This window comes from Synchiropus splendidus, chromosome 1 (assembly GCF_027744825.2).
Source record: "Synchiropus splendidus isolate RoL2022-P1 chromosome 1, RoL_Sspl_1.0, whole genome shotgun sequence".
Lineage (NCBI taxonomy): Eukaryota > Metazoa > Chordata > Actinopteri > Syngnathiformes > Callionymidae > Synchiropus > Synchiropus splendidus.
The window spans coordinates 57,223,216-57,248,969 of record NC_071334.1 but is presented as its reverse complement, the minus strand read 5'-3'; the positions used below and the strand labels follow the sequence as shown (position 1 = coordinate 57,248,969).

Genomic DNA, 25,754 nt, shown 5'->3' with positions numbered 1-25,754 from the left:
CGCCAGATTCCGTGCATTGCAGGATTTTTACTTGCCCCCCATCAGTAGACAAAAATAACACGGGCAGGTGACTAAATATATATATATATATATATATATATATATATATATATATATATAGAGAGAGAGAGAGAGAGAGAGAGAGAGAGAGAGAGAGAGAGAGAGAGAGAGAGAGAAAGAGAGAGAGAGAGAGAGATAGATGAAGTGTCACGTGACAGTGAGGGCCACCAGATGGCACTGTCTGCAGTATAATGTTTGGGCTCGCAAGCTCTCAACGTTTTAAAACCATCTAGTTGTCTCTGGAAATTAGGACACTGTTTCATTATACTTCACCAGATCATCACTAGTTGTTGCAGTGTGAAGGACTGCAGTACAGATGTTTCCTGTCTTTAATGTACCAGCCTCCCTCCAGATGATGCCTGAAGAACTTTTATTTCATTCGTCCTCAAACATGTTTCATTTCCAAATATACATTACATTACACATTACATATCCATTTCCAAATATATTGCATTGCATACTGAAGATTTCCCACGATCTCCAGTGAAAGGTCAAAGTGCAGGACCATAAAACAAATAACAATAGAAGGCATTGTTACCCCACTGCAGTGAATGTAACATCTTATTTGATATATTATACAGAGAATCCAGTGAAGCGCTGATGTCAACAATGTGTTGAAAACAAACAGACCGTTGTCTTTTATAGTTGCCTGGTTTAGTATTATATGGCATCAGCACTCCTCTTACCACTTAAACTAGAAGTGACGAAGTTCGTCAGATGCCCAACTTCGAGTTGTTTTTAAACCTGAAAATTAAAAATTATTTAAAATGTTTTGCCCTAGAATATGACATCATAGCAGTTATTTAAAATAAATAAATCATAAAATAATTTTTGCTATATTACCCACCCCATTTCTGGAGACATTTTAAATAAACAGCTATTTGTTTCTGCAAATAGAATGCCAAAATAGCCGAGTGTCAGTTGTAAAAATTGTTAATAGTTAAATGAAAAGCATTTTTTTATATATACAAAACTTTTGACTGAGCAGGATTGCGCTTTTTTTGGCGTGCCTCTGGATTTTTTTCAATGAAAGTGTGTCATGGCTTCAAAACGGTTGAAAAAATGAGAGGAATGAAAAGCTTTTCAGACGCAACGCTGTATATACTCCGTCCAGTAGGAGGCAGTATTGCACGGTTATACAGTCCAGCTGCCGCAGTTTAGCAGCAGCAAATTAGAATCACCTCAGGACACAGATGGAGTGAGTATTTTCCATTTTACTGCCTGTTGGTTTATTCACATATGACAAAACCCCATCTAAATAACCAGTGTTCGTCTCCAGCGCGTGTTTTCCTCCAATGCGGGCGCAGTCATGTTCCCGTCTCTCGGAGCGTTCATCGTGACAGCAGCCATCCGCCTACACGAACATGTACGTTAGCGAATTAGCTGCTGCCAGGCGTCAGGCTTCGTTCCCAAGGTAGTGTTTTGTTCCGGATCGACGCCGGAGATTGTGTTTATACCCGCAAAAAAAACGAGCGAACTTGGCTATAGATTGTGAGTAACGGGCTCGTCAGTAGACCAAAATAACTCGGTCAGGTGAGACTGAATAATTCATCCACCACAGAAGTGGAAGACGTTGTATGGGCTTCTTGTGAACGGTCCTTTACTCATGCGTTTAGTTGGTCTGTATGTGTGCTTGCACGGTATTCGATATCAGTCGTTGTTATTTTATATTGACGACAATACATCGATACATTTCGGTATCTGATGGCCATATGAATATGCATAATAATCATAGGAGCATGAGCACAAGTTGGGGTGTTTTTTATGTTAAATATTGCATGGGTTATTCATTTAAACGTTACATTAACCATTTTAGCTTAGGTTATGTGATTATGTAATATTCTCAACGCCCACTGTGCGATGGAGATGCTGAAGATAATTGGATAAAATTGTTACTGTTATTATGATATGAAGTAGAAAAGCTCTTCAATACCTTAAGAAAAGTAAACTTGATTTGTGCTGCTCAGCACCTGCGGTCATCTCCAACCTCCATCTGCGTACTTGTGTCTTGACAGTCTACCAAACTCACACTGGTGACCCACATCAGCAGCATCTCGCAACCATGCAGGGGATCTACTCCAAGCTGGACTCGTCCCCCTCGGCATCCCCGCTGCTGGGGCTGGGACTCAGGGGTGACGGCGCCCCGGTGCCCCTCAGCCTGGCGGTGGAAACGGAGAAAGCTCAGGCTCTTTTACAGACATTCAGCTCTGCGTCGCTGCTGGCGTCAGCAGGACTGGGGATGTTCTGCGTGGTGGCGGACCATGGGCTCCAGCTGCCTGTTATCCAGCAACACCTTTGGCTGCGGGCCGTCCTCGACAACGCCACCCACGGACTGATCGGACTGTGGTCGTGGGCGGTTGTTATTGGACTCAGGAAAAAGAGTGATTTGTACGAGGTTCTGCTGGCCGGTCTCCTGGCATCGCTCATCGACCTGGACCACTTTTACATGGCTGGATCGCTGTCAATCAAGGTCAGAGCTTTCACTTTCACTTCTGACTGAGTGAAGATTGAATATCATAAATTAAACACAAACACATGCATGTTTGATTTTTTTTTTTAACTGACAATATTAAAAAGTAACTCATGGTCACGGGACTAATTTAATGTATTGTTAAATAAATGCAAAATGAATGGTGTAAGTCATGGAAATGCAAAATAGATTTTTGAAATGTTTTCATAACTATTGTTCAGTTGCAGCAAGTTTCATCAGGTTTTGTTAGTTTGCCAGTCTTGCCTCAAAGGCAAAAAAATATGACAGTGTAAGAGAATGTATTTAGTTCATGCATTTCCACTGAATCTCTTATGTAGGAAACCGTGATGCAGTTTATTGAGGGGAAAAGAAGCAGATTTTCCTTTAAGATGTCATTTGAAGCAAGATTTTTGCAACAATATGTCTGAGTAGGTTTATCACCTCACAGATTTTGGTGGTAGCTGTTGTCCAACAAATTATCACAGATAAACAACATTGTCAACATTGTTTGGGGACCAAATCAAACACTTGTGCAATAATAATACTGTATGTTAATGTCAGTACGCCCTTTCAGACATATTTGGAAATGTCAAGAACATTTTACAAAGCCGTATTTGTTACCGATTTTGGTCAGGTTCAGCTTGAACTTCAGCTTCCTCCCACAGAGACACAAGGGTTCACTCTGCTTACTCCACTGCTGTTCGGAGAAGATGAGGAAAACAAACATGCATCTGGAGTTCACCGTTATTACTGTTGGTTTCATTGATTCACTGATATTGATGTGTAAAGTTTGACCTGCAGCAGTCCCTGTACCCAGTTGTGTCTTGATGAAAGTAAACAAAGTGTCTCCCTGCAGGCGGCCGTTTCTCTCCCTCAGCGTCCGCCTCTCCACTGCTCCTCCCTCATCCCACTGCTCTGCCTCTCCCTCCGCTTCCTCATGTGGATCGGACGCCTCAAAGACGCCTGGTGCTCCCTGCCCTGGATGCTGTTCATCTCCATGGCAACTCACCACGTTCGTGACGGCGTACGTCGCGGTTTATGGGTGTGTCCTTTTGGGAACACGGCACCCCTCCCCTACTGGCTGTACGTGAGCACCACAGCCACGTTACCTCACCTTTGCTCCGTGCTCATGTACCTGACCGGAACTAGAGACATGATCTCCACTAAACATGGAGTCGCCATCGATGTCTAGAGGCCTGGAGCACCAGGATATAAGACAAAACATGCGCATTCAGGGTTGTGGGAAGTGCTGGAGCTGTCATTGGGTGAGAGGCAGGAATACACCCTGGACCATTCACTCAGTCTTTGGAGGAAACGCACGCAAGCACAGGGAGAACATGCAACCTCCAGAGCTGGATTCCAACCCTGAAGCTTCTTGCTGACAGGCAGCAGTGCTCACCATTGCGCCACTGTGTCACCCATAAAACATTATATTTCAAGATGAAAAAACAAAAAAAAACGTCAATTAAGTGGCAAAACTGTTAGTTCAAAGTAATAACATAGATGAAGAGTCGTTTTATCTTGAGACTGCCTTACATTATTGAGAAAAGCGTAGTGCCAAGTTTGTTTTCCACACACATTCCTCGTCACGTACCTTCACCTCACCACCTGCATTTCTCTTCAGATCTCTTGTGGAATTAAGTCCTTAATCTTTCAGGAGAATTATTGTACCAGCCCGCATTTTAGATGCTTCTTTTTTCATTAAAAGTATGAACTTAAACTTTTATCCTACTAACTGAAGCAAAGTTTTGTTTCCTAAGGGAAAGAAAACATGACACTGTATTCACGTACGGTATTTCTTTGAATTGACAACTAGTATTTGTGACAATTCTTCTTAACAATAATAATAATAGTGCATATTTATCAATCACATGTTGGGCAGTTATTATTTGGGATTTTTATTTCAACGTGATGTCTTACTCATTCAGTCATAGGGTTTGGACTTAACCTGTCTGACATTTTTAACTTGTAACGTTGGACTGATACACTGTTTTGTTTTTTTAAACAATTGTTTTTTAAATCATTGTCTTAATTGTCTGTCTTAATTTATAATGTATAGTATAAAGTATTTATTTTCTTTGGTGACGTTGCCATTTCCACATCTGTCCACTTGATGTCGACAGAATTGAGTTTTCTTTTTTGTATGAATGTATTTACTCTTACACTTATAAAAGTTACAGTGAGGACGGTTGTATAGCAGAAGGTTTTTCTTGTTTTGTTTTTCTCTGCTGCTGCTCACCTAAGTTTCTGAGTTTCATTTTATTCCTCGATGGGTAATGTTCTTGTTGTGGCTTATTCCGTTTGCACTTTTGTTTAAGCAGACTGATTGTATAATAATATTGAAGTCTAACTTTGGTTAGACACACTGAATAGCTGTGTTCTTTTTATTCAAAATAAAAGCAACGTCCTATCCGTGCTGTCCTTCTTGTGGTATTTGATGTCCCTCTGTTGACCTTCACGTCATCGGTTTAACCTGCCAACCAGGGAGCTGAGGAGCTCAGTCAGTCATGACCTCCAGTCAACCCGCTCTCATTACCTCTCGCTCCGGATCTCGGCCGTGCTGCTGCTAATCGTCCATCTCCTGAATTTGCTGTCACAGGAAGGAAGGTGTTGAGCTGACTCAGTTTCCACTCACTGAAATCAACACTTTTTTTCCACTTATTTATCAACTTGAGTGAATTTATGTTCTGCTGACCAAGCCGATCACAGCAGCAGGGAGTAGACCGTCTTCACTGCACTTCATTATTCCGTCCAGCATTTCATAGAAATAATAACAAGTAAAACAGCAAATGTGTTTTCACAATGGCTGTTGTTCAGATAGCAACAGTTGTGCCAAAATAAGCTGCTAACCCTTAATTCCTCACCCTCTTCTGTCCTTCACTAAAAATACCAAGTCCAGATCCAAACCTCTCAATTAAAGTTGTTGGTCTGCAGAAACAAATAAAACAAATGGGTAGCTTTTCAATAGTTTGTGACTCCCTACAAAAGATTGCTTTTTTTTTGTGTACTACGTAAAATTATATTCATGAAAGAATTGCAAGTCAGAAGACAAATGAGCTGTTGCCCACTGGGTCATTTTTACTGGTCTGTAAAATCAGCAGCAAAACATCCCAGTGCATGTCGACATCTTGACCTAGTGGTGCCGACTGTCGTAGTGGCAACACTACTTGAACATGCTGAAGGAAAGACCATCCGAATTGCAACTCACCTGTGCACGGTGAACAAGACACTGAAATCACTGCACCAACAAGAGGCTAAAGGAGCGAAAGCTAACAGGAGCAAACCTCAAGCAAAACCAACGCTAATGGAGTTTATATGCTTTGGACAAGTAGCGGAGTTCTGTTGTCCAGGACTGGTGCTTTCAGCAGCTACTACTGCACCTGGACCCTGGACATGTGGTCGATGAAAAGAGAAGCGGTCCGTCTGGTTATAGGGCGACATGCCAGTATTTAACAAGTGATGAGTGAAGTTAACATTGTGGGTTTGAGCTGTTCATTGTTCATTGAAAAGTGTTGTTCAGTGACATTGTTCATTGGTAGGTTCCAGCAAAAATGTGACTTTTGTGTATGAAAAAAAGAAAATCGGTATCAGCCAAGAAATGATCATCAGTGCACCCCTAATTTCTTTTTTTGTTTTGGCAAAAAAGCTTGGAAAATATATAAATGAAAAGAAACAAAAGTGTCAATACAGAACTGTGATAAAATAGTATATATTTTTTATTATTTCACAAAAACATACAAGAACAAGAGAGAAAACAGCTTATGGTGATTTGAGTCTTTGACATGAAGAGGCAAACTATGTACATCTGAGAGTTGGAGAGATAAAACCCAGCCGGCTTCATCTGACGTAAACAACACAGAAAAACTCAGAAACACAAATATGCGTGAAAATCCGCTTTTTCTATAACACCTATTTTTTTGTGTATTTTGATCAATGTTTTCTGACAGTGAACAAATAAATGAGCTTTTTGAACATTTAAAACACACTGAAGATTTTTTTTTTACAAAACAAATATTCCAAAAATTAAATTGTCACTTGAGTGCGTAGTTTGCAACAAAAATTTAAAGTGCCACAATAAAAGTCCACTAAAGTTTTTTTTGTTTTTGTTTTTTTTTCTAATTTTTTAATTTGGCATGTTCTAGTCATCAAACTGGCTTCTTCTGCAGTCAAAACACCAATAACATGTTCGTAATGTGAAGACTTTAACATCATGAATCAAAGATACCTAACACAAAAAGATGTTTCACGGAGCTTCATATCACTGGGAGAAGAACACAAAGAGAAAGTTATACAATCGTGGGGGTTTTCTCCTGTGACCTCTCAACAAAGTGACGGTAACTGGCCGCTGACTTGATTTCCAAATAGCTGTTTTTGTCAATGTTGACCAAAGAAATCAAATATTAGCTATTAGAAGCCACAAGATCCCACGACAACACAACTCTGCCCCACACATAGAAGACAGAAGACCGTTTAATACATGTCCTTTTTTTTCTTGTAAAAATGAAATACGCAACAATACACAAGCTTGAATTGCAAAAATAGAAAACTGATAGAAGCGTGGGCACCTCAGACTTTGTCCACACACAACTGAAGAGTTTGACATGATGTTAAAAGCAGGATCAAAGAGAATCAAAGTGAACTTCGAAGTTAACAGCCTTTAAAGTGACATGGGAATGAATTGTAAGGGGTGCAAGGTTATCAGTACAACAATAGAATACAGACATTATCTTCGAGCATGAGCAGAGCTGGCCCTCTGATTAGGTGAGCTCAGCTGCTAGAATCCCTGACTGCAACTTGAATGAAGTCCGCGTTCACTTCCCAATGGCAACCGGAAATCTGCATCTTGTGTTGTAAATGAGTCGTGTCCAGAGTGTTTCTAGGCTCCAGAAGAGAAGTGGAATGCTCCGCAATGTTAGGCACCGCGTTTACAAAAAAGAAATACTGATAACACAAGTACAACAATGATTTGAAATGTAATCACGTGAAATGTATTAGGACATAGTTGACATCTGAATCTCTGTCTCTTCAGTGTGTGTGTGTGTGTGTGTGTGAACAGAGTCGGGTTTACTTCTGGGTCGACAGTAGATCACCAGCAGAGAAATGAAATTCTTTAAAATCACCGCCCGCTTCTCTCCGCGGAAGAGCTTTGGCTGGGGCTGAAGATTCGCAAGCGGAAGTGTCAGAGCAGAACGAAAAACAGACATGCGAGGTATTTTGGGCTTTTCATCCTCCGAGCACCCGCAAATCACTGCAGAAACATTTTTTGCCGGCGGTGTACGACGCAGAGTGGATCAGGAGTCGGCTGGTTATAACATGCTTTTTTGACTTAAGAGTGAACCAAACATCTGTAATAGGATTAAAATGGAATATTTTGCAATAGCAATCTGCTTCTGGGAACGTATTAATGAGCAGTTTGTAGTTACTTTTTCTATCTCACTTTATAGTAAAAGAAAGTGCATACTATGCCCCCCTTCTCAAATACAACCCTCAAAACTAGAAAATAAAAAAATAATATACATATTTTTTTTTCAAATGCATTAAGTCCTCAAAGTAATACACAGATTACAGAAGCACAAATCTTTCAAGGTTTTCTTTTTGAACTGTAACTTTTAACATCCGTTTTGGATGAGATGTGATCGTGAAGACAGGAACGTCGACCAAGCTATGGAACTACGCATGTGTGACGTCAGATCAGGGCTGCACAGCCTCACCCAAATCTACAGCTGTTGATTTTACAGTGTCTGAAGTGAAAAATGCTTCATCTCTGCACCAAAACAAAGCCATGAGAAGACATTCAGAGTTCATTACCATAGTTTAAAATGTGTTTTTAAAACAAGAACTTTCAACAATAAAAATAGACTCCAGGTGTTCCAGGCTTCTCGCACCTGACGCTGGTGCTATTGCTTCCTCCCACCTCTCAAGTAGTGTCAAAAAAAGCAGATGAATCTTTTGGTGTTTAAACACAGAGAGAAGTCAACTGTGGAAGCATATCAAAGGCAAAAAAAGGATTTGGACTCCACTGTCGCTGGCTCCATCACAGCCTTCTGAGGTGCAGCTCAGTGTAAGAACTGGCCTCTGATTGGTCAACACACCGCAACTTGTCGCTGGAGTTCAGATTTTTCAACTGAAGCACTTGGTGCAACAGAGGCAGCGACCTTGTCGCCCCATACGTATCACACCCTCTACTCCCATATTGTATTGCAACAGTCTGTAAACGCCTCCCGACCTCCTGTACTTACATCCAAGGGGCTGATGCCCCACCAACTTTGTTACAAGCATGTCACTAGCATTTTTACTTGTGATTCTACTGTTACTGTTCCATCCGTGGTACCTTTCCTTTTGTGCCAGGCGACAAAGGAAGTGGAAGAAAGTTAGATTTTCATCTTCCTGGGGGAAGATGAGGCCAGATGTAGACAAAATTACACATCTTGATATTGCATGCCAAATATCTCGACACAAGACTGCCAAGATCAGTTGCCACATACCTGTATAAAAGCGTCTCAATTCATTTATTTTAAGTCGAGTTTCTCTCTCAGAACTGCCGCCACACCGTCTGCTGTCTTGACTGCCTTTCAGTCCTCCACCAACATGCGCAGTAGCGTTTAAAGACGAAGGGATTCTTCAGTGATTTGGGAAGAAGGAACCAGTCTAATCTACTATCGTTTGTTTGCACATGTGTCAGTGCTCCGGTGCGCAATGCCAGTCCTCCCACACACACAGGGTCGGAACTTGGAATGAAGCTGATGTTCCTCTAACTTGACCAGAAACCCTGCCCTGCTCATTGAAAAGTGGGCGGTGGAATTGTTTCAGGTGATGGAACTAGTTTGTTGCACCGCGTTGCTTCAACACCAAGTGTAGTGTATGTTTTTTAAAGCGCAACCAGCACAACACCTCGCCCTGCTCTGCATCTTCATTCTTTTGTTTACTTTTTTTGGCCAATGAATCAGTTGAATCTATGTTGAATCATGTGGTCCAGCATTTCTAGCACTTTGCCTCTGGTGTTGCTCGAGTTTCAGGCCACTGCTCTACAGTGTCTACTTCAATGTAGAAAACCAAAACAGGCTACACACTCAAAAGTGTGTGAAATGGACCAAAAGTGAATTGGGTCCGAAAAGGAAGTGGAAAAGAACTAAGATGAGACGGGAGTATTTTGGCTGACACGGGCTGAATATAGAGTCAAACTACAGATGCTACTATTATAAAAGTAGTCAGCACCTCAGCCAAGTTAGTGACACAAAAGACGGTCCTCATGGGTGCAGAAAGAACAAACATAGAAAAGTAAATGAGTGGTGCCAAACCTGACACTCCGGGACAGACACAAGGTCAGAACTAGAGACCCAACTAGACCCAACTAGAGAAGCATGTGTCCGCCACCCATCATCCTAAAACATCAACAATGAGCAGAGCTGATATTAAACTGCTGAAGTGAGATCAGGTGCTTTCACACTAGGGGTTCTGTCTCGAGACAAAGCTCTTTGGTCTCAGAAGTCCGAGATGTGAACACAAGCAAGTCGGGTTTTGGCCGCGGACCTGATCCCCACTGGAGACCTGCATTTTGTCTCGTCAAACTCTCAGTGGGTGGCACAGCGGGTGGTGAGCTTCACACCTCAGACGACTCAGCGCTAGGTGCCTGGAAACTACGTGTCCAGCGCGACTCCACACAAACCTGATCAATTCTGGGCAGTAAAGGGTCTGAACCTTCTCGATCATCAGTAATCTCTCTCGCTGTATTCAACGTGTTACGAGAGCAGCGTGGATCAATCCGCGGCGCCCCCGTCCCCGAGTGTAATTTTCCTGCAGCTCCCGGCTGCACACCTCAGTGTTCTGGGAGTTTGAGAAGACCCTTTACTGGGCGGCTTTGATCATGAACTGTGCCGTCGCATTGCTGATGACGCATTCACATGGACAAAGCATCTTCCGGTATTTGCTGCCCTCGTGTGGGTGAAGTTAGAAGTGAAAACGCAGCGTGAGGCAGAGGTGTGAAGAATCTCAACTGGGACATACTGTGGACATACTGTGCAGCCCTGATGTGAAATGTAATCCCAAAACAAGGGAACAACAATCATGGAAAAGTCAGTTCCATAAAGAAATCCTTCTCTTTTTTTTTCCTAAATGCTGGTGCTCGGTGAAATGCCACTATCGCTCTCGCTCATCCATGAGACAGAGGAACAATAAACACATCCTCATGCAACACATCTTTTCAAGATCAGACTTTACCAGTAACGTGATGCGTCCTGATGCTTTGACGTCAGAAGACACCGAGGAGTTTGAGTCCTTCACAGCATCAAGAAAATGAGGGACACTAACGGTCCTCTGCGAGGGACATCCAGAGTTCCACTTGAAGTGAACTGCAGTGAAACCGCCTCACGAGACATTGGTAAGGCAGTGTTGCTCCCTCAAGGCTTCATTGTGGGAGCGTCTTGTAGCTGCTCTCTCTGAACTTTAACTGCTGCATCTTGGGAATCTGGACGGTGTGCTGAGACCTGCTACCACTGTGAGGAGCCCTAGAACAGGCTGAGAGGACATAAGAGCTCAAAATCCCACCTGAGGAGGGAAACAGAAATCTTACTTTCAAAGTCTAAAAAAGTGCATCATCAGTGGTTGAAACTTGTTGAATTATCCTGCTAACTAAAATGTTACTTCACTCATTTGTAATAAAAATAAAGGTGGACTGTGGGACTCAACATGGACAGTGATTCCCTCACAACCGGAGACCCTGCTCCTTGCCATTGTGCTGCTGTCTGCACTCTTTCCAGTGTTGAGTTTGTTGTTTCTGTGACTATGTATGTATTTAATGTACTGTCTTACATGTTAGTGCTGCTGATGTGGGATGAATAAAGGTATGTTCCGTCACTCACCTTAAATCGGCATGGCCTTCATCTTGACCATAGAGGTGAGTTCGTGTTTGCCTCCTTGACTCTGACGCCGTTGTTTAATCCTAGTGATAAGAAAGGATTCAGAAGCTGTATGTGTACACGGGCGGGACGGTGCTCAGCATATGTCGTACCATATTAAGAAGATGAGGGGGATGAAAATTACGATGATCACCACAGAGAACACAACCAGTAGAATAACCAAACCTAATTCAGCCACCTCATTGGGATCAGGATCTAAGGAAGGCAGAGAACACAGATGAGTCAGCAAAATCTTTGTTGAGCCAAGTGCTCGCTCAAATATTAGCATGATAAGAGTCACTACGGTGCATTTGGACAAGCAGCCTCTGCTGCAAACTGTGCTGTGAGCCATTTACACAAAGTTTGTCTGCTTCACCATTCCATAAGGTGTTCAGGTGCTGTACATTCTATTGCCAGGTTGCTTTCTTTTTCATGTTCTCAATGAATACATTGTCAAATGCTAATAATAAATTAAAAAAGAAAGAAACGGTTTGGCTGCCATGATAAAACAATACAGACCGTTGGCAACATCTGCATTTACTGTAGATGACTTTCAACTGTGACTTTAAATTTTCGTGAAATTTGAAGACAGTGAAAGTGAATTTCGACACTCGCCTGCCAGACTTAAGACCAAACAGTTCGCCAAGATTACACTCAACAAAAAGCAGTGCTGTGTCTTGACACCTGTCAATCATTGACCAGTCACCCGGCCCCTGTCTGATAACAGCAAAGATACCGGAAAGCAGCTGTTTCAAGTCGCCATGGTTGTTGGGATGTAAATAAAGTCCTGGCTCAGGAGTCCCAAACCCACCTGCTCTAGTCTTGCTGAATATTATTAGTCAAGTCCATGCTAAATATATTCAATGGTGAGGGGCAGACAAGCCAAAAGTTGTTAATACACTATCATAAAACAAGGGGAAAGTGGTTACACCATGACATTGAAATGTCATTTGATTATGTATATTCCTTCATCCTATCGACAATTTATTACACAATTTCCAATACAGTTATTGGCCAGTAAGAACACTTCATTACAAGGTATTTTTCCAATGCCTTTCATTCAATTATTTTGAGCAAGATGAAATGAGATGTTGGAATGAGCATTACTCAAGAAAAGAATGTACTCTAATTTAACATAGCAATATGTCGGGAGGAAAAGAGAAGGACATTAAAATTATAATCCTACATTCCGTATTTGTTTCTACTGAGTTTGACTTTGTAATGGCACATACTGGTTCCTATGAAAAGGGTGTTTATAGTCTGTAATTTCACTGAATTAGACCAAAATTCAGTGATGCATATTGAGTATTGACATTTCTATTCATTTGTACAATTCAATTCTCCTCTTTTCAATGTGTTTTCTGCATTGTGCCACAACTTCTCAGGGAAGCTTCAGAACATGAAATTGTCACCTCCCACTATAGCAGAAAGGGTCTTTCTAGTAGTTGCACATCAAATCTAAGCTGTCTGAAGTGTTTTTGCACTTGGTCTAATTTTCGCACATGCAGCTACATCATGAACGCCATATTTGTTTTTGGTCAAAATCTTGCCATTATTTACATATCCAACCACTCGCATTTGAATGGTTGGCATGGAGGAATGCTGTTATTGTTAGGATGTTTGACGCTGTTGGCGGGGGAAAAAACGCAGGTTACAAAACTCACTGAAAGCCTTTTAATGCACCAGTCGATGGACATAAAGCTAGCTCAGTCCTCAGTCAATCTGAAATTACTGGGGGTTTTTTTTTATATATATTTCAGGCTTTTAGCTAGTCTGGACGCCCTGAACAGCAAAACATAAAAAAATGGACGCCCAGCTTTTCTCAGAAGTCCGATCATTAGTGCCTGTACCATGCCCTACTCGCACTGTCATGACAGTGGTTTCCATGAAAAGGGTGTTTTCACCCGGTAATTTCGCTGAATATGATCAAAATTCGCTGATTCTCAACCCTTTTGCCACATGCACATCTCCACACATTTTCCACATCTCCCAAGTCACGACACTCGCAGCATGGAAGCACAGTGTGATCGATGAGATTGACACTGATGACAGGAGGAAATTCCAAACTTTAAATATTTGTTTACAAAACTAACTCATAGCTTTTTATTCTTTCATATATTGGCGTTCCTTTGGGCATGAAGTGAGCTCCCCAGTGCCCTGCAGAGAGCTGCGCTGGGGAGCGGTGCAGTTTGATGCACAGCACACTGTGTTTGCCAAATGCGAGCACAATAGTTTAACACGAATCAAAATTCATGTGGTTCTATTTATTTAATCAAGAGGCAAGGCTTCATAAATATTTTGATTGAATGAATGAATGTTTAAATGTGTGAAAGTTTAGGAAACAAATACACAGCTGATATAACTGTTGTTAACTTGTACAAATATATGAAAGAAGGTGAACAAAACTGTAGACATTTAGCTAGTAGTAAGCGAACGAACCATCTTAAAAACATGTATTTTTTGACTGAGATGTTTGTTTTTATAAAGAGTACAAATAGATGTTTACAGCTTGTTTTTTAACAAAGCAAGTGGGGCTGGGGGATGCCTTGTTTAAAAATCCCAGCTATAAGCCTGATATAGTTTGTATTATGATTTATAATCATCTATTTAAGTTGAAACATAATTTTGTTTCACATTAAATGCAGAACACATTTCTATTTTAAGTTTTCACATTTAATTTCAGCTACTGCTTAACAGATGTTTTCCGTATCATGAAGAAAAATCCTGATAAATGAAGTGTGGGTGCTGCACACACACCATGCCATCTTTGCCATGTCGTTGCTGTTTACTCATGTAAGTTGGCTGAGCTGTGGTGTGCTTGCGTGAGGCCATCATACCTGCCAGTAACAATTTATAGCAATTATGTGTCATTGGGAGATGGAGCCCAGCGGAAGCTGCTCAGCCGGCACCATATTAACGGTAACAACACTCTACTAAGGCTGACGCAGTTATGCTGTGTGTTCAGCATTTTCAAGTATCAGAAAGGCGATGTTGATGACATGCACTTTTAATGGCAGCCTTTCATGTGAATAAATCTATGTGCTTGCTTTCGTAGCGTGTAACTGACTTTTTTTCATTATAGAACAAATACTTTCAAAACTAAACTGGGCCGGCTTCACAGCTGGAAATGACTGATGGAAATTGGTGGCAACCTTTGCACCAGGGAGACAAAAGAGATGTACATAGAGAAGTAACTCAGTCTTACTGTGTGACTTTTCTGTGGATGTTTCTGGGTTTGTGAAGGAAGGAAGGGAATAGTCGGCTGGGTTTTCCTCAGTTGGTTCGGGTACGGCATCTTCCAAAAAAGTGAAAAACTCTGTTAGCAGCAATAGTCATGGATAGCAACGTTCCCAGAGAACTCCCAGAGAACTTGGAGTCCCCCTACAGTATGTGCATATTTCACGGACATAGCACAGTCTCTAGAGATTCACCTGCGATGGTTTGGATGGTTGAATTGAGGTTGAGATGCTGAATGAAAAGCATTATGGCAATGAGTGTCCTCATTAAGATAGAAAGACAAATGTGTGTGTGCGTGTGTGTTTACGCTTATCTCTCTCCTGACGTCAAATTTTGGGGAAAACACCCCTTTGTGGGGCCCTTTTACCGGACTCCACAAGTTTAAGCCTCAATTTGAGCATGAAAATGACAAAATAACTGAATTTAAGTTTGGTCAGTGTTCTGGTTAAGGTTGCTCCAGTGTTTATTACAATCTCATTTGAAAGGATCAGGACGCCTGTACTGTATCTTTTCTTTCACCTTTCCAGGGTTGGACATCCTGTGTTGGACTCCATTCACTCCACTGGCTGTCAGAGTTCACCTCGTCACGGGCTCTGACCTGAACCTGGTGAAAGTGGCCGGCCAGGGCGTCAGAAATCACATAAGGACTGTGCTCCCAGTAAACCTAAAAAAGGGAAAAGGGACACAAAAGCATGGATTAAAAAATGCAGTTGAGGTCTGTGAGTACATGGCACCTCAGGTGCAGAACGTGCTGCTCCTCGTAGACTGGGGTAGAAAAGGGGAGTCTTTTGCAGCAGTCGCAGTGATAGAGCATGCAGGAGGTCTCATGTTTGCTAACCATGAATTTACTGGTCAAAACCCCAGACATCAAAGATCAAAGATCCAGCCATACTGAACCACTCTCGATCCAAACAAAATTTCATTTGGAAGCAGTCGAAATGGATCACTCGTTCTGAAGTTGTTATACTGACCTCTGACCAGTGCAATGCGTGAAGTGGTCGATATCTGATATGAAACAAAAGTGGGAAGCCGGCGTACTGTGGCCATGAGGAAGGATAACTCCATGAGACCTTGAGCCGCTTCGGAAAACCTCTGACCTCCGTCACCACCACGGACCGTGGAGGATTTGGCTTCACTGTAGCAAAGATGGGAGGAAGCATTTTTATTTAGAAGATGACATCTAATGTGAATGAATCATCATCAGCTTTTATCAGGAAAGAGATTATGATGTAAGGTATTGTGAGGTAAAAACAAACATTTATGGAAGTATTCTTGTAGCATATATGGATTCAGAATTATCTATCCTACTGAGCTCATTTGTGATACAATAGTCAGACTGAGAGCTGAATGTGATGGGAGAGATCAGGCCATTGAACCAGATAATTGGGTTCATGTCACATTGACCATGAAGGCATGAACCATTAAAACCAGTGGTGCAGGTTAAATATTTCAGGGAGTCATCTATAGCAGAAACAAATGACCTAGAGGGTTGAGGGATAATGAAGAGTAGCTTGAGGAAAATCAATTGAAACGCCACCCTATTTCATATTTAGAAACATGTCACCTGGACACATCATTTAATACCTACATTCATTTGCAGAAGATACTATATATTTTGTTAAATGTATTCTTATTATTACACATAATAAAAATGGAGAGAGAGAATACTTACAAAGCTCATCCAATTTAAACCGGGCTAATGTGGTAAATGACCCAAGCCCATTGGTTTCAATGATCCTGACAACGTGATTGGTCTGCCAGAAGGCAGGGTGGTCTACTTCACAGTGCTTATTGGTCAAGTCCATGACACAAGGCCTCCAGTCTGGACCACTTCCCCTGGAGAAAGAAAAATAAAAATCATGTTTCAAGTCCACAATGTCATGATCAGCTACATACAGCTAAACCCCTGTAGCTCTGGCTGACAGAACTGCTAGTGGAGCGATAGACCAGGTCTCACTGGGATGGGGAGTGATGGCTGTCAGGTGATCCAAAAAATCCATTTTTTTTTTTTTTTTTACCAAAAACAAATCCACACTGGTCCTGAGACACAGGTTTGGCTATTACTCAGGGTCTGTATGCTGTCCTCTGTACACTGTCCCAGTATTGGAGTATAAAAGTAAATAAACCACTTCAAGCCACCTTACCCTGTTTCACACTAGTTTTGGGCAGGAACAATGACAGCCTATGCCAGCCTTCAACCCACACTTGCGTCAATCGGCCTTGGCAAACATCAGACCCTGTGGTCGCTTGACTGGTCGTCCATTCAACTGGTCGAATGAACTTGAATTCATACTAATTTCAATAGAATGTATTCAAGTCTTTGAACAACATCAGCTTTGACTTGCTCTAATGTGAAGGCCCCAAATGCCGGGATATTCACTAACAGATGATGAGGATTTTATCAGTATATAATAATGAATATTAGCTATATTCAGCAATAAGGATCTTTATCTGTTTTGTAGTGCATTTGTCAATGCTACAAAGTAGTAACAGTGAAATTGTACATCCCATCCAAGAAACACACAGCATATAACACAAAACAAGGTGGACAGGAAGCAGAACCAAGGATAGGAAAAGGGAAGAAATTTAACAATTGTAATGGTCAGAGTTGAAGAAAATTGACCAAATATGACCAAATGATGAAAAGTGTTAAATATTACGATGAAAAATCCTGGAAAAAAAAATATATCTTTCAAAAGGTGTGGCTGTATTGTACAGACGCAAACAAATACAAAAAAAGAGTGTTTGGTTTGTTTATTCTTTACAAGACTAAATTAAAAACGATAACGTAAAACTAAACAAAGTATTGTCAGTTCTCAGTAAATAAATTGTGTTAAAAACTGAACAATTAAATAAACTATTAGATCATATAATATTTTTTAGTCCGACCTTTAGCACGAAGTAGAATGCATGGTGTGTCCGAAAGCTTTTGCACTTTACCTGATGGAGGCGTTGTATTTAGCTGGCAGAAAGGTTTTTACTGAGTCTACCCAGGAGCAGCGAACATGCGTGTGATTCGGCACTTGACAGGAAATGCTCAGCAGTCCAGGAGGATCTGGAACAGAACAGTAAAGATGTTTAGGTTAGAGTTGTATTCATTACATTTTTTTCATCATATGTTGAGCTTCCTTTTCCTGTCCAATACTGTGGAAAACCTGTTTTGGTTCTCAGTAATTTGTCCCTGAAAAAGGAAACCCATTGATGGAGCAGCTTCCTGTTTGAGAAAGTTAAGGGGAAGTGGAGAGCTTTGTCTATGAGGGGCAGTTTCCTCAGAGGAGTAGCAACACAAAGTCACACATGATAGAGGAACATTGGTGGATAAACGGCACACTGGCGTTAGGACACGAAGTCAAGGCCCAGGGACACAGTCCAGGTCACAGTACATGGCAGTGCAGATCTATAGTTCATTTAAACTACATCCAAATCTAGATCACCTCTGTAATGTGGCTGCTGTGAGCCATTTATATTCATTTATTTAAATTGGTCGTGTGTTGTTCAAGATAAAAATCAGCATGTCGGTGTTTTTAAACAACATAAATGATGTGATGATTCCAACGGTCTGGTTTTGATCTAATGCAGCCGTAGGCTCCCCAAACTTTCTAATTGTCGAGTCAGACAGAGACAAGTCACAACAGCACTTACGGCCCAGCTTGAGTCTGACGGAGTGAAGGAGGAGTCCCTGGTCGTCGTAGCAACTGTAATCACCCTGGGCTGTGTGATTGACGTGAAAGAGGACCAAAGACCCTTCTGATGTCATCTGGTGCCATGGCAACTCTGAGCTTTGGTTGAGGCGCCACGCCACAGGTGTCCTGGGAAATAAGTCAAAGAAAAACCCATGGCACTGAAGGTCTCTGAATGTAAAATAATCACAATAAATATTACGAACAATAATAAACATTACTAATAATTCATATTAATAGTTATAACCTGATTATCATGAATGTATGGTTGAACAGCAGCGAGAGGTACACAAGACAAAGATGTCTATCTGAAGGGCTTCCTGTGTGAGTCACAATGATTTCCTGTTTGACAAACGTTATAAGTGATAATCTATTGCTATGACACTTAAATTTGATTTTTGAGAACAGATACTTAATTCAATGAAAGTGGAAGCTAATAATTGAAAGGACAACATCTAAGTTTGTAATAAAACAAACTGTCCCAGGATTAGTGGACGAAACGGTGACGAAAAATGAAGGACTGCCTTTCTCTTTTAACCTCTTTGGCTGTCTTGTTGTTTGTATGGCTTCTTATGTAAGAATGACGAAGACATACATGAAATCACTAAAAATAATAATAATGAAGTGACAGTATTTATCTGAATATTGAGGGGGGGAAATGAAACATAACATCATAGATACTTCCCGTTCAATTTTGCGGACTTAGAGAAACCATACAATATTTCCTATAAACGTATCTAACTCATATCAAACTCACCATTTGATTGATATTTTTTAACAACAATAAAATATCTTCTTACCCAACACCTGGAAGCTTTCCACATGCCAGTGTCACATTTGATTCCAGGCGTCTGTACAACACCTCCAACACTGCAACACACACATCAAATGAAATATTTAAACATGCCATTGTTTGACTGATAGTATCCTCATACAGCATTCTGACAGTGCCGGTGCCGCCATTGTCTGAGCCAACGTGATTTATGAACAACCATTTGCACTGCAGTCACCAGAGTCACACTAACATGACCATACAAGGTGTGGGGTCCTGCAGGCACCCGTCTGACCTGACTTTGGCACACATTCTAAAGCTACTGTAATGTTTGAAGTTGTCTTTACAACCAAAAGTACCATTGAGGTTATTCACAAATATTTAGAATATGGAATTGTTCAGTGGACAAATACAAAGTGTTAAGTGTTGACAAAGTACACTTTTAAGCTTAAAAATGTATAGCTTGAAAATCTATTAAATGTATTTACTGGATCTGAGGTAATACATTTTCTAGGATTTTTTTTAAGCAAAAAAGAAATTCCGAAGGCTGCTAGGAGATTGTATCACTGTTGAAAGAAAGCAGCAAAGCTTGCATGAAGTACGATTTTAAATTCACACTCCAACGCAGAGTATACCTGAGTAAATATTTGTGGTGGCTTTGCTAATTTGCTGGCTGAATACCATCTGCAGTATGTGAGTGTGCATGTATACGTATTTAGCTTGGCTGCCTTAAAAGAATGTTGGCACTTACAGTAGATCAAGAGTGGAAAAAAACACGAGACTGCGAGTCACAGGGCCAACACACACCTCCATTACCAATCCCTGCTGGACCCGTTCCTTTTTCTGGAGTCTGTAATCCAGGACCTATGGGCTTATACTAACTAAATAAGGTGTTTGAAACACCCCCAGCCTTTAAAACATTTTCTAATGATGATGTTCAAGTCCTTTGGGAACTAGGCTAACTGAGGTAAATCACAGCTTTATAAAAGGCCATTGTCATATTTGGGTAAGTTACAAACAGCTCTGTACTAATTCAGAATAAAACAGCTCTACAGAGATTTTATCATTTCATTTACATTCTGACCAAAGAAGACAAAAAGAAATGTTGTTATATGGTAAGAGACTTGAGGTAGTAAGATAATACAAGGAGTGTCAAACCATCGGTCTGAAGGCCAAATCTCAAAGCCTTTTAGACCGCCCTCAAGAGCTTGAAAAAGTTGGCTCAAGATTACATTCAATACTAATTCTGATCATGCCTTAGCACAAAGACATAAAGCTCACAATGCTACAGCTTTGTCGTTCAATTTAGGGACTTATTTCAAGTCTGGATTACAATTACAGCAACACAGAGAACAGAAGAAATTTGTGGCAGAGGGGAGATGATTGAATGGAAGTGGGTGCACGTTGACCATGAAATCAAATGAAATGATCCTTTATTGTCAGTAGCAACAACAAAATTAGATACTACAGTCCAGAAAATGTACAGTGGAGGACGGAAGCAGCTATCAGCTGAAAACATGGAGAACATGAGGGAGGGAAAAAAGCAACTACCCATCTAGGCACCTGTGGGAGGGGCACAGCATGGAATTTGGAAAAAAATAAAACACCACAGCACATGAGCAACTCTGAAAAATCCTGGTTAAATCTGGATGCCCATGTAGACAGCAAATGATTGTGGGCCAGGCTGACAAAGAATCCACCATCTGCTCTTATGTCCCTCAGGGTCTCCCAGTAGTTTGCCCCAATATGTCCGTATTTTATGGCCAGATTCAGACAAGGCAAGTTTCTCCATATTGACATCCCCCTTGCGAAGGAGCTCAGAGAATGACATCCACAGTAAGATGAATGAGTTTGACACCCCTGCCAAAGAGGTTTAATGATGAGGTGTTTGGACAGTGTCAAAAATTATAGTTGAAACAAAAATTTATTTGCATTTACAATACAAAATTTATTGAGATTATTAGAATGTTTATTTTAATTAATCTAAGAGGCATAAACTATCATTAACCAGCATATATATCTGTATAAGACCATAAATGAAAGTCAGTGGTTGTGTACAAATATTTTCATTAATATGAACATTTTACATGTAGATCCGAGTTCATACATACGCAATAATTGTGACTGTTTGATGACTATGTCTATTAAACGAATTCTGTGTACCACTAAAAAAAAAAAAAACTTCTTAACGGCATAGAGTTTGTCATCTTTAAGAGGTTCTCTCAGGTTTCAGCCACCAAGAGTTGCTTTCTCCTGCCACAACTGTAAACCATGGTCATGATGGAAAACGCAGGCTTCCTGTGCTCTGAGAAAAAATTCTATGTGGTAGTTCGAGGTCTGTTCACCACCAACACAATTCATATTTCTAGACAAATACAAAGTAATTACAGCACAATTTTATTTTTCTGTAGTTCATTTTAAGTGGTTTATTAAGTGGTGACTATACTCAGTGCAAGGTCTTGCTCATGTGGACTCCAGTTGATCGCAAGTGTTCTAAAAGTTGAAATGATCTTCACAGCACAAAGAAATACACCCTCAATCAAACAGAGTTGATAATTTCATCATTACCTCATTATTTCACTGCAAAAAATCAGATTGAAATGCAATCTTTTACCGTCCTTCACTGCTATGTTATCAACATTTCATGAGCTCTGCTTTTGCCAGCTTCAATCTGGTTGTTGTTTTGCATTAAAACACAGACACTGCTCTTCTTCGGTTTCTGGGTGTAAGTGTTACTTGAGCCCTGAGGTGCCAAAAATGTGCCTGTCTGAATGTGTGTATTCATGTTTTATTGGCAGTGAAGTACATTATTCCCCAAACCCGCAGCGTTCCACTCATATCTGATACTGCTGCTGGCGAGGGTTTCTAGACACATGTGCAGCCCCAACCGCTCAGCACTGCACACAAACATACATTCAGCCTACGTTCAGCCAGACGAATGCACACAGGAAGGCCGCAAATTTCTCATCACGTTGAAGTCAGATGGCAGGGTGGACAGAGAAATCGCAAATGGTTGCTGAAACTCTGTACTTTCCAAACAATGAAAAAAGGTCCGCATTGGAGTAGAATTAATGGCATCTGGGGGACATTCTGACAGTTCCACCCATGAGATTTAAGAGCTTTTATTTACCAACCAAATCAGCTGAATTTGCAGCAATAATAAAGAGATACGGACAAAAACGTTATAGAGAAGCTGTCAGCAGCAGAACTCCCTGCTGAACTGCTTGATGGAAGAAAAAATCTTTAACAATAGAGTTTTTGTGGAACAGAATTGGGCTCAGGATGATTCATATCAAGCACTGGAATAGCAGAGGAAAAAAAAAGGATCATGTTTCTGTCATCAGGAATTCTTCAATACTGATGGCAAGGTGCCTTCAAAAACAGATAACTATTATTCCGTCTTTCTCGAGTTTTCCTCTCTGCCCCTTTCTTACTATAACGGCCTCAAGTCTGAGTAAGCACAGAACCCTCGGTATAGTTTACAAAGGAATCCAAACTTGATTCCTCACACATGTGTTTGAGAATGAAGTGCATTCATGTGTGTGCCCTCATTCATAGCCGAATGGAGCTTGAGCAGTTCCCAAAATGATCATGTGTATGTGTGTGTGTGCTCGTGTCTTACCTTCATTTGGCCAAATCTCAGCACAACTGAGCCGCAGTGCACAAGATAAAAACCAGATGACTATCAGGCGCGCTGAACTGGACACAAGACCTGGCATCTGGCAAAAGAGTTGGGAAAGGGGGAGAGGTGCAATGATTAGGAAGAGTTTTAAAGCTTCTGACTGCATTACTGTCTTTGTTGCCATCACCATGACTGTACCTTATTGTCGTGGACATAAAGACAATTGAAGCGTGTTAACTAAAAAGCCCCCCCCCCTCAAAAAAAGGACAATTTATAACAGTGAAATATTGCACTCTCTGGAGAATGGAATTGTAAGTGAGTGTCTTGAAAATTAAAAACACATTTTCAAGATCGGTGTGTTGGGGGGGCTGTTGGAAATGATTTCCATTTTCCACTGACTAAAGCTTTTCCCAGAAACCAAAGTATTAGTGCAGAAAGCGTCTCCCAGTATTTTTCTCTATAAATAAAATGAACGTACTTGCTGAATAAATTTAAGGGCCTTGGTGCAGGACTCTGACTTGGGAAGGAATTTGTCTTGGCATGGTTGCAGCAAGTAGATTGATACTAGGCCTGCGGCCAGTGTCAGGCACTTTCAGACTTCATTAGGACCGGTTTCAAGCACATTCCAGCTGATCACTCACTTTATCGCCTCTTGTGACTTTTTACCCAATTTTATAGAAAATGTAGCGTCTGAAACAGTAGTCCCGAGGGCAAACAAAAATTAGCATCGCATGGAGAAAAAAAAAACAACTCTATATATTTATTTCAATTCCATTAATGTTTTCTAATACATTGGATCACAGTAAACTCCAACAGCAATTGAAACCAAACAACTTCTATGTGCTATGTACCCGATACATGAGACGGATGAGGTGTTGCAGGCATCTGTCATGGACACCTCTCCCTGGTTGCACGAACTTGCCTAGTTTTTTATCAGTCTATAACCCGCTGCTCATGGATTTAAGTTGTTCTGTCAGAATTGTTTGTGGCATTAAACTCTTTAAACAAAGCACTGTCCCCCTTCTTACAAAGTACCACACAGAATGTTACCGCTAAAATATTAATTGCATCTCTGGTTGTAGCGCACAAAAAAACTGATAAGCAAACTATATACCTTTTCCCTTAGTTATGCCACACTATAAAGCAAATAACATTAGATTCTGGATTTATTTTCAGTATGCAGTGGGCAAACTTGCCAGTCCTCTCGCCAAGTTGGCTCCAGTTTGTAAATAGACCCAAGTATCTATATGTGCCACTTCGCCAGTGGAACATATATTCCTCACCAGAATCAGCAACAACCATTCATGAAAGAGCCAGAGTTAGCACAGCAGGCTGCACTAGTCCACTGAAACCTGCCTTAAAAGGCGATTCAGTGAAAGCAACCAAAGCACATTTTAAGAGGATGAATAGAATCAGATGTTTAATTGGCTGCAGTTGAAAAACATGACTGTCTGAGAAGATTTGGAATCCAGGACAGATTCCCTTTCGGTGGTGTTCTGTATTCCCACCTGGATCTACAAAACAGATTGATCATTCTGAGTTGATGAATCGGTGAAATGAGTTCCAAAAAGTAAACGCCACTTGGCATCCAGATCTGTTCATTTGAATTTGACGATTGGTATCATTGATGGTGGTCTGCACTGTCTGAGTGCATGTCCACAGATCAAAGAGTTCTTACTGATCATAATAGCTGTGACTACCCATTTCACAATACTGAAGAGCCAAGGTTAAGAACTTGCTCACAAACTAACTGTGGGTTGATTTAATTTTAAATGATCAAAGAAAACTCATCCATTCCCAACATCCATTTGTTTTGCTCACTCCAGTTGACAGAGCAGCTGGAGGTATATTTAGGTTGAGTGAACCAAACCTTCTTTCACTGTCAATGGCCCGAGCCACGTCAGGTTCTCTTGACAGGGGCCATGAAATGACAGCTTTCAGAGTGGGCTTTGATTGAGCTGATCAAACCCTTGGATTTTCAATGTGAAACAAAAATTGATATCAACCTTAGCTAATAAGTCATTCCGGTAAATTACTAGAGCACTTCTTCAGTTCCAAGAAGTCTTTCTTTTAAGTGGCGCCTGGCTGTCAGAATATTGATGGCTAGTTGTTGGGCTTGCCTCCCTGCCTTTTCCTGTGCAGGTGCCTATTGTTTTCCATCCCATATACCAGAGAAGAACATGTCCAGAAGGCACATTTACACAAAGCACTTCAGCAGTAATTTACGGAAGCTTGCTAATAACATTGTTTCCTGGGAGATAAGCGCTAATCTGTCCTCTCAGCCTTTAAACAGCATGTCCCTGCACATATTTAGGTCTTCCACAGTTCAGAACAACATAGATGAATTTGTGCAAACTACAGTTTGCACTTATGAAGAGATAATGGACAAAGCATGAACATGATCCATTGCAGGTAAGAAGTGTGGCTCATTCTGCTCCATGGCAGCACAATCCGTCGTGGTGACTCACTCATACTCTATATTGCCTCTGCACATTCACTCAGCGTTACAAGACATACGGAAAGACAAAAGAAAGGGGAGATAAAGAGAGGTTGAAAATGCTTGGAATGAGGTACAGCGTATAGGCTGATACTTCATTGCACAATTTGCCGGTCTGTTTTCCATGCTGAAGCACTAATAAATCACAAAAGATGAATGACAAAATTTCCGTTGACATGACACAGAATAATTTACTTTAGTCGACTAATCTCCAAGTCTCAAGTTATCATACATGGACAGGAAACAATCCAGAGTGAAACCAAGCATGCTGGTCTAAGCAAGGATGTTCCTGATGCTCCTGGCAAGAAAACAATGGTTGCTTCAGTAACTACGGCAACCAAACCAAAACCTGACCTTTCCAAACGATAAAACCGCTGACTGACCACTGTTTGTGTGCTTTTTTCAGGTTCCGATGGGAAATGTATTTTACCATCTAAAGTTGTTTTGTTTTTTTGGTTAGTTAGTTTTGTAATGGGGGTTTATTTGGCTATATACTTAAAGTATAACTGACAACAGTCTGAT

At 41.0% G+C, this 25,754-nt stretch overlaps 2 protein-coding genes across 5 annotated transcripts in view; one reads left to right on the top strand and one right to left on the bottom strand.

The window, feature by feature from the left end:
* The first annotated feature begins 1,225 nt into the window (after positions 1-1,225).
* Positions 1,226-4,942, top strand: tmem267 (transmembrane protein 267). 3 transcript variants are annotated; one of them, XM_053883087.1, is made up of 3 exons: positions 1,226-1,258; positions 2,076-2,530; positions 3,387-4,942. In XM_053883087.1, the coding sequence occupies exons 2-3, from the start codon at positions 2,123-2,125 to the stop codon at positions 3,720-3,722; spliced, it is 744 nt and encodes a 247-aa protein (XP_053739062.1). In that variant the 5' UTR covers positions 1,226-1,258; positions 2,076-2,122; the 3' UTR covers positions 3,723-4,942. The 3 variants fall into 3 exon arrangements, with proteins under 3 accessions (XP_053739062.1, XP_053739053.1, XP_053739071.1); XM_053883078.1 differs by lacking the exon at positions 1,226-1,258 and adding an exon at positions 1,265-1,426; XM_053883096.1 differs by lacking the exon at positions 1,226-1,258 and adding an exon at positions 1,286-1,474.
* A 1,286-nt stretch (positions 4,943-6,228) lies between these two features.
* Positions 6,229-25,754, bottom strand: part of il11ra (interleukin 11 receptor, alpha) — a 34,038-nt gene continuing 14,512 nt past the window's right edge. The window contains exons 2-12 of one of the 2 annotated variants that reach the window (XM_053852124.1): positions 22,736-22,832; positions 19,142-19,211; positions 18,304-18,470; positions 17,602-17,716; positions 16,334-16,497; positions 15,633-15,796; positions 15,181-15,325; positions 14,630-14,719; positions 11,538-11,640; positions 11,389-11,468; positions 6,229-11,074 (exon numbers count right to left, since the gene is read on the bottom strand). In XM_053852124.1, coding sequence (XP_053708099.1) covers positions 11,390-11,468; positions 11,538-11,640; positions 14,630-14,719; positions 15,181-15,325; positions 15,633-15,796; positions 16,334-16,497; positions 17,602-17,716; positions 18,304-18,470; positions 19,142-19,211; positions 22,736-22,832 — 1,194 coding nt within the window. In that variant the 3' untranslated portion in view covers positions 6,229-11,074; position 11,389. The remainder of the gene's footprint in view (positions 11,075-11,388; positions 11,469-11,537; positions 11,641-14,629; positions 14,720-15,180; positions 15,326-15,632; positions 15,797-16,333; positions 16,498-17,601; positions 17,717-18,303; positions 18,471-19,141; positions 19,212-22,735; positions 22,833-25,754) is intronic. The other variant, XM_053852133.1, reaches the window with a different exon arrangement.

Coding starts and splice junctions, on each gene's coding strand:
- tmem267 (XM_053883078.1), top strand. CDS start 1,300: ATGACAAAACCCCATCTAAATAACCAGTGTTCGTCTCCAGCGCGTGTT. Junction 1,427..2,075: donor CCATCCGCCTACACGAACAT/GTACGTTAGCGA, acceptor GTGTCTTGACAG/TCTACCAAACTCACACTGGT. Junction 2,531..3,386: donor CTGGATCGCTGTCAATCAAG/GTCAGAGCTTTC, acceptor GTCTCCCTGCAG/GCGGCCGTTTCTCTCCCTCA.